Source organism: Acomys russatus, chromosome 18 (assembly GCF_903995435.1).
Source record: "Acomys russatus chromosome 18, mAcoRus1.1, whole genome shotgun sequence".
Lineage (NCBI taxonomy): Eukaryota > Metazoa > Chordata > Mammalia > Rodentia > Muridae > Acomys > Acomys russatus.
The window spans coordinates 63009624-63023109 of NC_067154.1; the positions used below are offsets into that span (position 1 = coordinate 63009624).

The window sequence follows — 13486 nt, forward strand, 5'->3', positions numbered from 1 at the left end:
TTATTATTTGTTGACATAAAAGCTATAGAGACATTCATCTGCAGGCTGTAGTAGCTTAGGATTGTGGCTCGGTATGGTTTTGGCTATTCTACACAAGAGATGCATTGGAGGGAGGGATGGATCTATACATCAGTCATTAACAGGTCCTCTCTTTGGATCTATATGTGAAACTATTAATGATATGCTCTTTCAGATTCTAGCAGTGATTTGGCAAATGCTATTATTTTTATGATATTATCACTATAACTTATCTATTATCATCTATCATCTATGCATTTATCTATCATCATCATAATTAATCTATGTATGTATCATTTATTTCTATATATTTATCTACCACCATCATTATCTATGGATCTATCAATCAATAATCTATATATCATCTATTTATCTCTGTCCTTTTTGAAAAGCTGCAAAGGACCAATTAGGATGAATATTTTAAATTGTAATTGAGAACAACTCTTAAAGTTTTAAATTTTGTGTATAATAGAAAACCAAGTAGCTACTGTTCAGTCTTGTTTACAGAGGGACCTTTATGTGCTAGGCCACCTGACTATTGCTTAGGATGTGGGGCTAGAGGTGCTCTCCCTGTTGTTTAAGAGGGATAACACCTGCTGCTCTGAGGAGACAGCGTGCCAGCCAGTTTGTTGTTGCCCTCTCCTTCAATCCTTATCAGTCCTGTATTATCACTTTGTTTTATTTTATGGGTAACTGTAGACAAAGATGAGAGACATCAAAGAACACAAATATAGGTTGTATTTTTCTGTATGCAAAAATAAACAGTATATTTAATAACAGACTCACCTTTGTTTCATGGAATATATGCTTAAAGAAGTCACGGACAATTAGTAATACTAATGATCCACATTTGGTGAGTTGAATAGAAAGACTATTTCTGACTAATGTGATTACAATGTGCTGGTAAATAACCGCTGGAGAACAGCAAATAAAATTTACCAAACTAAAGTGAAAGGGAAAACATTAAGGAACGACTGTGAATGTTTCATCGAGGGAAGTAATAGTTCCCTCAACGGTCACCCAACTGACCATCAGTGACAAAATACGACAGGAAGGGATGGCCAACGCCACAGGACTCAGGAAGCAATAAAGCCACTCCTAAAAGTATGCCCACAGGATATTATTTTATCGCTGTGCAGTTAGTGATGAATCACCACAAAAATAAATCCAATAGGAGCCAAGCAGCATCAACAGAAATGTCTAAAGTCAATATTGGAAAGGAAATAAAGTTATTTTTAAAGCATTTTTTTTGTGTGTGTGGAAGAAGGAGCGACAATATCATTTTATTACTTTAAAATTTGAACCTAGTTGCTACTTTTTGTTGTAGAGTCACAGCCAGGCGTGAGTAGCAATATGATCTAGTGAATCAGATGGGACCTACTTTATGGGCCTGTGGAGCATTTGACACAATAATGGCCTCACAGAAAGGATAAAAAAAAAATTGCCTCCAAAGGTGCCTGTGATTTCTCAACTGGTCATAAATTTTTGTCTTTGGTGAATAAAAATGAATTTTTATACAATAAACACACATACACCACTGGGAAATAATATGTCCTACAATCTGATCTTCCTCAAAACAGTTCTGTTCTTTTTTTTTTTTTTTTTCTGGGAAAGAAATACACAATGGAGAGTGAAAATCCCTGGTGGTTTCCTGCTTCCCAGGCTGGTTCCAGCTGGTCACTCAGCCCTTCTCAGGTGGCCCGCCATGTCCGTGTGTTCCGAGTCTCTGATTTACTTATCCTTCCATGAAATGTCATTGTCCAAATCTATTTCAGGCCTGCCCCAAATCTTCACAAAACACGCATGGAAATGTTATTTACCCGTGAAGCTTTGCACTACTTTTCTCGGAAGCAATCTCTTCTTACTATTATGGTGAGATTACATTTGGAGGCACAGCAGTCACACGAGTAATACAGTTCCAGAACTTTCAAATGCCCACCAGGACTCCCTCAACATTACTTATAAATGAATCTATCTAAGATGATTGCACCTTTTAGCACTCCTCTCACCTGTGCTTCATGAAGAACAGTGATAAGATTATGAAATATAACAGACACACAATTAATTTAGACTTCATTATTGAATGATTGCATGCAATATTTTATGGGGAAAAAGGCTTTCAGTGATTTAGAACGTGGAGGGTGGAGACATGAGGACCTGAATCTCAGAGAGGAAAGCAGTAAAGAAATGTGAGCACAAGCAAGGAGTCAAGCGGGCTGTGCCCATCAGAGTCCATCCTTCTTTCAGAAATAGCTAATGGAATGCCTCTTTTCCCCTCTAAAATTCATTACTGAATCTTTGTTTCTGATCACGAGTAGAAAAAAACGGGAGTTAAAAACAACAACAACAACAACAACAAACCCACAAAAAAAAACAGCACTCGGTGTTTACCATCCTAACCCTCCACCAAAGAGGAAATGAAAGGGGGTGGGGGTAGAGGTGACTGAGTTGAATGGGAGAAATATGGATGTGTAGATATTATCTAAGTCCATTGTATGCATGTGTAAAATTACCCAAACAAAAATTTTAGCTAGGTTGTGACAAATGCTTGTTTAAAACTTAGTTATCATCATAAGAAAGTAACAGAAAGTCCAGGTTCACAAAATTAAGAAGTGCTGGTTGAGTTCCCTCCCCAGGGGGATTTATGAGGTCTGTAAAGCTCTGATTTGAGTGTTAGGGCAGCAGAAGGAACAAGCACAGACCCCTGGGAGCTGAAATACTTGAGTAAAGCTGCTTGCTCTCATGGTATAGACTGGCTAGACAAAGAACTCAACGATACATACATACATACATACATACATACATACATACATACATACATATGTATATATTCCCTGCAGTACTGGGTATCTATACTCTGTGTATGCTAGGCAAGCATTCTACACTCAGCTTTCTTTTAACGTTTGTTTCAAGACAAGATCTCATTTAGTTGCCTAGGTTGGCCTTAAATTCACTCTCTAACTGAGGCAGGCCTTGAACTTGTGGCCTCCTTGACCCAACTGCTAAGTAGCTGGCTTTATAGGGTCATGAGCTTCTTTTCATAATGCTCATATTTGCTGCATTTCTGATATTTCAGAGCAAAATAAAAAACCTAATAAAAGGCAAAAGAGTGAATTAAAAATAAATAAAGATATCAGCAGTATTAATTGAACTAATATTGATGGAAGTATAATTAGCTTTGAATTTATTACAAATATACTCACCATCTCTAACTAAATGACAAATAGAGTTAAAAAAAAAAAAAACAACCAAAGAGCACATTGTTTCTTTAAAGATTTCAGTAATTCTTTCATGACAAATAAAAGGATGGTTAGTCACTTTAGTGGTTGAAAGGAAACATGACCATTCATTTTTCATTAAGATTATTATAATATTTATTCCTTTTACAGTAAAATGATTCTCTTGGACTTGATTTTATAACTGAAAACTTGATAGGGCAAGTAGGACAGAGCTCAACATTGTGTTTATTTCTCAATCATTTTCTATCCTACTTTTTTGAGATGGTCTTTCACTGAACCTGGGAGCTCACTGCCACAGATGGACTGGCTGGTCAGTGAGCTCCAGGGATCCACCTGTCTCTCCTTTCTCAGTAATGACATTACAGACACATGATGCCCACAGCCTTGTACATTAGTTCTAGGAATTAAAATGTTAGTCCTTATATTTGTATGGATAGAGTACACTAGACTATCACTCCAATATCCCTTGTGTGATTTTTCTTACACATTTTTAAAAAATTGTATACTTTGGGGAGTACTATGAAAAACACAAATTGTCCCAAGCACCTAACTACTGCATAAGAAGAAAGAACAGGGGAGAGGAAACTGGAATTATGGCTCAGCCAGTAAAGCACTTGCTGTGTGAGCTAATGACGTGGGGTTGATTTCTAGAGCTCATATAAGCGAAACCAAGGATGTGAACTTGGGATGTGAAACACTTTTTGTGCATTAGCATTCCTAGGACTCACATTAGTACCAGGGGCGCTAACTAATACTTTTCTCACCCGAGAGCTTGGAGGGGAGAAGGGAAACTTGTCACAGAGGTTTGCTGGCCAGATAGTGTAGCCACAACGTCAAATTCCAGGTTAAGTGAGAGACTGTGTCTCACCAAATAAAGTGTAGAATATTATAGGAAGACATCCAACATATACTGGCATCGAAATGTGTACACACGGGAAACCATGCCCTCATACACATATGCACACCCATACAAAGACCACAACATAAATTTAATAAAATACCTTCCCACTTGCCCAAACTAAAAGATTTTGTGGGATGTGCTTGTAATTCCAGCATTTGAGGATGAGAGGTGGAGTGGCTATGCAACCTGGACATTGTGGCTCACTAGAGGGAGCTGCAGCCCAGGACTCAGTCCCACTCCATTGGGAAACCATCCTCAAAGACACTGGTGATCTCCTTGGCTCAGGTGCCTCTGCTGGAGGTTTTGTGCTATGAACCCAACCAGAGCACTTTTGAAAACAGTTCTAGATCATTGCATTTCCCTTCCTTCCCTTCTGATGACTTTCTCCTCTCTAATAAAAGACAGGACCTTTTGTTTCACAGCTTCTCAGATGCAAAGGGCCCATCCCCCATGTGCTACCTTGCAGACCCGCCTGCTCTCGGCTCACGCTGTTCTCCAGGAAGAAGAGCTGAGCGGTCGAGGGCTTCTTCTGACTACTCCTGTGTGCCACTGCCTGGACAGCCCAAAGTCTAAAGCCAACCTTTATGCTCAGGTTCTGAATTTTGCCTTCTCCCTCACCAGGAACCCAAAGCCTTTGTCCTTCTTATGACATACGTTTTTAATCCCACCCTTCTATAGATTTCTCAGGCTTCTGTTTTACTCTCACCACTGGCTATTGTGATGGTTGGGTTTTGGCAACCTGACACAAATCTAGACATATCTGGGAAGTGGGAATCATAATTGAGAAAATGACTCCATAAAGTTGCCTGTCAGCAAATCTCTGGATAATATTATTTTTTTTCTTCTTAAAAATTAATTTATTCAGATTACAACTAAATAGTGATTGATGTGGGTGGGCCTCAGCTCACATCTGGGCAGCACTACTCCTGGCCTGGTGGTCATGGGTACTGTAAGAAAACAGGCTGAGAAAGCCATGGAAGAAAGCATTGCTCCATGGCATTTGTTTCAGCTCCTGCCTTGGCTTCCCTCAATGGACTGCGAACTGGAATGTATAAACCCTTTCCTTCCCAAGTTGCTTTTGGTCATGGTGTACAACAAGGCAATAGAACCTCTGACTAACACTGTTATTGACTATTCTTTCTCTTTCCCCTGAAAGCTTGCTCCTCTTAGACCATTCGCATATTCTGTACCAACAGCCCGATGCTGTATTAGGCCACAGTATCTCTCCCAAGGATTCACCAATCAAGTAAGCCTTTGTGAATTTTTCCATCCTGGTCATGGTCTCCCTACAGTGTTCTAGAGTGCCATGAGCCTGCATAGCTGTACCCTTCCCCTATCTGAGAGGTTTTGAGGATGTAAAACTTAGTTCTAGCTATGTAATTGGTACATCTGTTGATTCACTATAGCTGTACAACAAATGGATATATGTGTGAATGAAACTTCTATCAAAAAAGGATAAGTTCCAACAGTGACAGCTAAATCACAACTTTAGAACACAAATTATTTTAAAACTATCATCTTGCCAGGCCCAGTGGCGCACGCCTGTAATCCCAGCTCTCAGGAGACAGAGGCAGGCAGATGTCTGTGAGTTTCAAGGCCAGCCTGGTCTACAAAGCGAGTCCAGGATGGCCAAGGCTACACAGAGAAATCCTATCTTGAAAAACAACAAAACAATACAAAACAAAACAGAACACCAAACCACACACAGACAAGACCTCAAAAACAACCCCCCCAAACCCTATCATCTTAATATCTTCATTAAAAGTATAAACCTCACTACTCTCAAAGCTTAGCTTAAAAGAACATATTTACCCTGTTTACTCCACGAGTCCTACAAACATATATCTTATTATTCCAACTTACGGTGAGAGCCCACACTGTCTTTGTCTTGGCCACTACATTGTTATGGTTTTCAGTCTACATGGGTCCTTGTAGTCAGAGAAAAAACCCTAAGCTCTGCTTAGGGAGCCATTTGTTGTAATTTTTCCTTACCTGTTGTAAATTTTAACATGAATGCAGATGTCTGATCATCTCCTACTCAAATTTGAGGTCTATGAATTACATTAGACAAAGTTTGCCTTGAGGTTAGTCACAACATATACAAGATGGGATATAATAAATATGTTGCAACTCACAATAATGGACATTATGATTAAAACTCTTGCTAAATTGTAATTCATAGACATAAGGGACCATTGCTCCCATTTTCTTTTACTGATGTTTTGTTGCATTCCAAAATATTGCTTCCAGACTTTTAGAATCAATGTGCACTCTGGCAGTGCTAAAAATGTATTCGAGTTCCTGTATCCTGCATAAAAGGCTGTTCAAAATAGTAGAATTTGACAATGTCAGGTTATCTAAGATATGATAATGCTTTTGAACCATGACTAAAATAAAATTCCCTGGATGTTAGTCACCATTGCTAAAATAAGAAGAATGGGTTAAACTGGCCAAGTTTCAAGTCCTTACCCTCGGAAACGTGGTGAATCTGTCCAGCTCCTCAACGAAGCAGAACATCTGTAAGCTGATGGCTGACATAACAATCAAGAGGCTGGCGGTGAACACCACTAAGCTTCCAAGTTTCTTCCCAGGACCAAATATCTTGTACACAAAGTCTTCCAGTGCAGGTGAAATCTTAATAAGGCGGACCACGCGAAGAACCTAGTCGTGGAGAAAAAGACATGCCAGAAACAGGATTTTAAAGAAATCTGCACTACAGTATCATTTTCACAGTACTTTGTAAAACAGTTGTGCTTTTTTCTTTCAATCTAGAGACTAAAAATAGTAATATGGTCTCTAAGAGATCCCTAGCATGTGGCCTCCCCATACAGTGAGAACACAGCAAATATGATAATTCAAAAATGGTATTAACTTGTACATGCTGCTGAAATAATACTGATATTTCCCCAGTGCTTAGAGCCTAATTAATGGTTTAATTCAGCACCAGTTCTGTTTAATGTATGCTAAAATAAGCCGTCTTAGGTATTACACATTAATAAATGGAAAAAAAATCAAACTTCTATCAAGGACTGGCTCAGATTCCAACTCCAACACCTAGTTTCTCCTTCTTTTAAATAATATATCTTCCTGGGTTTTATCCAAGTAACCACCCTGGGGAAACAGACGCTACTTTTTAGCTTTTGTATCCACACTCTGCAGCTGAGTGTACCCAATGGACTAGGCCCAGGATTTCCAGATATGAAAAGAAGAGACTTGTAAAACTATGGGCATGGTAAAGCAAACTTGCCCCACATAGAGGTATCTTCCTTTTATCCAGCCTAAAATTGGAAACAGATGCAATGGTGCCTATGAACCCAAACTGAAAGACTATGCCGTCTTTGTAAAGACTATGAACAGTCAGATCTAACCTAACAGGCCGGATCTTTTGAGGATCTCATGGAACCAATTTTTTCCTTAGTGTTTACCAACTGCCAGAGAGAAACAAGCTTCAGTTTTAGACAACCCTTCTGCTTTTCTGTATTTGCTTAACTTGTCGTCTCTATTCTACAGATGTTATTCATTATAATATATATTTATTGGAAGATAGTTACAAACCCAACCCAGAGACAAATTAATTAATAAGCTAGTTTTAAAATTGAAAATATTAATTATGTGTCAAACATATGGAAAGATTATTTTATAGTACTATTACAAAAGAACATAAATCAGTGACTCTCTTAAGAGAATATAATATGATTAAGAGGTATAAATTGAGTTGAAATATGGCTCCATAGTTAAGAATGTTGGCTGTCCCTATAAAGAATTGTTTTGAGTTCTCAGCATAGACATCAGGTGGCTCATAGCCACCTACAACTCCTGTCCCAAAGTATCTGACACCCTTTTCTGGCCTCCACAGGCACCAGGCATGCATGTAGTACACATACATATAGATAGGCAAAAGATCCATGCACATAAAATTAAAAAAAAACATTCTTTAAAAATGTATAAGTTGATATGTAATAAAATTCTTAAATAAGCATCAAAGAAAGATGCCATTTTTCACCAGATGTAAAGTGTTATCATTTTTCAAGTGCCTCAAATAAATAAATAAATAAAATGTTGTTAACTAATATGTGACAGGACATCAATCATAAACAGCATTCCAAATTTAGAAATACTAAATTCATTAATTGTGCTATTAGCTTAAATAAAACATTATGCATAGAAGGGCAGTTCTGGATGGCTCAGCATCAGTAGGGGACAAGGTGGTCAGGAAAAGATGGATATCTTATTTGGAATATAGTAAATACAGGGATGTACTTTAAAAGTGAGATCTTAATGTTTTACAGCTGTAAAGTAACCTGCTTTTGCCTCTCTACTGTTCTTGTCTTGCCATACTTCTTGACTTTCCCTTGTGAAATCGTCTCTGCTGTATGCTTGGACCATGAAGAACAGGCAGAGCCCCGCCCTGCCCCCCCGGAAGTTCCATGACACAGGCCTGGCCAGAATATCCAGTTATCCTCAAGAATTTTGCTGGATGCCTCAATTAGAGATTTGGTTGCTGTTTCCTGTTTGTTTATCTCCAATAGGCATCATTGCAAGAGCCGTATAAGGCCTGAAGTTCTGGGAAACCATCTTTTTCCAACCACATGGAACAGCCTGCTGAAGAAGGAAGTCAACATAAAAGTAAAGGGTGCAGTCCCTGTGAGACTGCACGGCCTTCAGCCTCTGAATGTTGCCACACATGAAGCCTTTCCTGCCTCCCGAGACTGACTCATCAGGGAATACTGATGGTGAACCTTACTGCTCCTGCTCTTAGAATGGACGCACGGCTTGCAGTACGCCAACTAGGCTAAGAGCACATGTGACTGAATATGTCATGAGGATGCATACTTAAACTCTTAGCCCAATGTTTGATAAAGCTGGTGTGAGAAATTAAGTTGCCTGAATCAACACTACGCTTCGTGGTCTAGCTGCCAGCTTTTTCTCCTGTAATTCCCGACACTTTCCCAGCCTGCCACTGATCTTGTGGACACCCTCCCACCTCTGGAATTCTGGGGTCATGTGCCTGGCTGATAGTCTTCTTAACTTGACAGATAGATCTGTAATCAAGACACTTCATTGTTTTGACTCTCAGGCATATTATCTATAAATATGCCCCTTATCATAAGACACAACATGTTCAAGCTGATGTCCAAATCCAGACAACAGTGTCCAAGAGCAACTAACGACAGGCACATTCAGTGTACTAGTCAATATTCTCTTGTCATGACAAAATTTTTCTCTGGAAAAAATGAGTTAAAGAGAGAAAAGATTTATTTCAGCCAGAGTTCGAGAGGATTCACTCCATCATGATGATTTAATCCATATTGTCCCTCAACCATGTGATGTTACCACCTACATGGCTGAGTCGTTTCAGCTAGTCCTCTTTGGTAGCATTCTAGGGATGTGCCTTACGAATATCCTAGTTGGATCTTAGTCTAAGCAAGTTGACAACCAAGGTCAACTATTATATTTAGCATGCACGTACCAAATTTTAATAACATTAGTAATTTAGTAATATTAGTTGGAGGAACGCTCAATGACTTAGCTATCAGAAATAGTACCTCAACACATTGTAACCATTGTTTTTAAATTCCTGAGAATTCACAGTAAGATATGCAAATCTTCAACAAAACTTCTCCCAATTAATGGGAAATAAAAATCATGTTTTAAATGATCTTAGATTATGTTTAAAAATCTTGTACATACTGCTTCAGTAATGGTGTCTAAAGAACCCTATAGTGATGTGCTGTTTATGTCCAAAGATATTTTGAGGAAGAGTTTGAGCCATCAAAGCACGTCATGATTCTAAAAGGCTCAGTTCATAAAAGGCCACTTGTAGCTTGGGTTTGTGGAGTACTTGTTTTATAATTTTGGTGGACTATTGGTTCATGTCTTTTTAATAGAGTTCTATGTCATTACAAGTTATATTATGAAAGCTAGAGTTAGAATTGTTCTAAATACTATGCATTTGTTATTTCCAATAAATAAAATCATGAAGCTGGAATGTATTTATTTCTATATAAGGCGGTGGTTCTCAACTTGTGGATAAAGACCCTGTTGGCAAACCTTTATCTCCAAAAATATTTTCATTAAGATTCATAACAGAGGCCAGGCGTGGTGGCACATGCCTTTAATCCCAGCACTTGGGAGGCAGAGGCAGGCGGACTGTTGTGAGTTTGAGGCCAGCCGGGTCTACAAAGTGAGTCCATGACAGCCAAGGCTACACAGAGAAACCCTGTCTCGAAAAGCAAAAATAACAACAACAACAAAAACCAAAAGATTCATAACAGTAGCAAAATTACAGTTATGAAATAGCAACAAAAATAATTTTATGGTTGGTGGTCACCACAACATGAGGAACTGTATTAAAGGTTTACAGCATTAGGACAGTTGAGAAACACTGATCTAAGGAATTAAAATTCTATTTCTCTAAGTTAATATTTAAAATTCTGTTGTCATTTTATTTCTCAAATATTTAAAAATGTCTCTTAGTAGAACATCAATGTATATTTTGATATATCCATGATAAATTATACATGTCAGAAATTTGACTGTATGTGAAATGTTTTTGGTTAGACTACTAATATGTGAAAAATTTAATAATAATTTTATTAATAATGTAACAGTACAATGAGCATATTCTAGAACCAAATGATTACAAAATTTAACTAATAATTAACATTTATTAGGTAATTATAAAGCAATGCTATCCAAAATATCACATTTGAAAGAGATAAATAATTTTTATAAAAGAATACTTACAACTACCATTATTTATCTATCACAAAACAAAGAAAAATTTCTGAGTAATAATGCGAGATGAATTTAAATCTGTGAGGATAAATTTTACAACCCTTAAAGCATCTACAGTAAACTTACAAGAAAGATATACACTTGAAATAAACTCATATCTCCTCCCCTTAAGGTTTGTGCCAATATCTCATTTTGTTAGAACTTGATGTCTATATACAGCTGTGATGTTCATATGTGTCTAAGTATGTCTGTCTATACTACCATCACATGGAGAAGTTTTTGTTGAAGATTTGTATATATTACTGTGAATTCTCAGGAATTTAAAAACAATACTTACAGTTTTTTTAATGTAAGATTCTTTATAATTAACCAGCATAAACATACATGCACATTTACTTACAGAATATTTTCTAATAGAGGAACGATTTAAGGATTAGATAGAATTGTACCATAGGAAGCAAGATTTGATGGATAAAAGCTTCCTGTATACTATGAGGCAGTTGGTCTCCTTTTATTATAAATTAATATCAAATTAAAAATGTTTAATAGGACAATTATAAACTTTGTAGTAGAGGAATTTGGTTGCCTCTAATAGAAACAAAGATACATCTTTGTTTTATTCTCTCTAGTGTTAAGTCATTGAGCCTCCCTCAAAGTAATATGACTAAATATGTAGACACACACACACACACACACACACACACACACACATGCATGTTTTTGTGTTGTTGTTATAGGTTGTGTAGTTGTTACTGCAGTAGTATTACCTGGAAGTACGTGAACTGAGAGTGATAAAGATCCGGGTACACATGGAGAGTGGTTCCCACAACAAGCAGTAGTTCAAACTTGTGGAGAGATGAGCTGATATAGCCAGTAAACCCCAAGCACCATATCTTCAGAAGTGCTTCCAGGTCAAAAAGAACCGTAAAAGCCACCTACAGGAGTAAGACATACATGACTGACAGTTAAGACTGAACACCTCAAACTCAAACACTGAGTTTCCACCACTATACATAAAGTAAAAGGCCTCACAAAGTCAAGAATAGCACTTTACTTTATCTTTTATTTGTATGTATATGTGTGTGCGTACATGTGCTTATGTGAGTGTGGGTGCCTGCAGAGGGCAGAGGAGGGTGTTAGGCCTCCCTAACAGCTGGAGTTGCAGGCAGCTGTAAGCTGTGGATGTGGTGGGTGCTGAGAACTGAACTCTGGTCTGCAGATGCAGCCAAAGTTCTTAACCACAGAGTTATCTCTCCAGCCCTAATATCTTTAAAAAAGATGTGTTTGAAACATATTACATAAAACGCAAGAAACAAAAGTTATTTTAGACTGTCAGAAGCAGCATTGACTTACCTGGCCTTTGAGGCATAAAACAAGCAGAGAAATTGATACTCTGTACCAGGTAAGAAACTTCTGTATATAGGTTTACCAATACATTACTATGACTAAATAACATACATTCATGTATTAATATTCATTTAATTTTAAAAAATATTTCACATAAATTCTAATAACTTGGTATTGAAAATAAAAATATTATAAAGTGCAGAAATACAGGTAGTAAATGATAACATTGCTTATCTACTCTGAGGGTGGCACTTCTTAATTTATACGAAAAGGTTTATAATTGAAATTTAAATAAGCAATACTATATTAACTTCCAATTAAAGGACAAGAGAGTGACTGTTGGAATTAGTCATAATATATATCTCTTAGGAAACACTGTAAAATTACTGGAAATTAAACTCTTCTTTAAGCCATTATTGAATATCAGAAAGGATGTTTTCCACTTATACTTTGAAAATGTGAAGAAACAGAATTACAGCAATAACATGAAGCAATGCAGATGTAAATTTGGACATGCAGAAGAATTTAGGCTAATTTTGAAGGCTGCCATGTTTGTAGATCTTGTTCCCTTTTATATTGATGGAAATTTCTACTCTACTCTAAACACTCAAGAAGGCAATACATTTTATTTCCAATTGCATTCTAAACAATTATCTTTTGCCCATAGGTAAGTCTAGTTCTAATCTCTCATCAAAGACACTTCTATTTGAGCAGAGGCTGTTACAGAACTCTATAGTTAGTTAAAATGCAACAAAACAAAACAAAACAACAAAATACCAAGTGAGACGTCCAGCCTCAACCACTACAGCTCAACACAACTCCATACTGCAGGTTCAGAGAACATGGCAGAAGACACCCAGAACACCTGCTGGGAGGCAGGATCTTCTGCTTATGACAGGAAAACTACACTAGTGAGATTGCAACAATATTGTTGCCGAAATAAGACCAGGACGATGACACCATCAGTTGACATTGCAATAAGGATGGGGGAAATCTCACAAGACCCCTTGATTAAGGACCACAGGCAATTAATGCCTGCAGCAAGTCCTCTGATTGATTTATCCAGCGTAAACATGCGTATATCATACAAGCAACACTACATAGACTCAGTAAATTACACACATATAGACACACCACATGTGCGTTTGCATATAACTACAGTAACTAACTTTAAGAGAAATCAAAGAAAACAAGAAAGTGTGAATACCTCCACAGTCCACCTCTGCCAGAGGCTCCTGTCAAT

The 13486-nt window shown here is 37.5% G+C and overlaps 1 protein-coding gene across 1 annotated transcript in view; it reads right to left on the bottom strand.

The window, feature by feature from the left end:
• Positions 1 to 13486, bottom strand: part of Nalcn (sodium leak channel, non-selective) — a 297987-nt gene that overhangs the window by 150725 nt on the left and 133776 nt on the right. Inside the window, exons 12-13 of the mRNA XM_051161012.1 lie at positions 11664 to 11831; positions 6628 to 6819 (exon numbers count right to left, since the gene is read on the bottom strand). Coding sequence (XP_051016969.1) covers positions 6628 to 6819; positions 11664 to 11831 — 360 coding nt within the window. The remainder of the gene's footprint in view (positions 1 to 6627; positions 6820 to 11663; positions 11832 to 13486) is intronic.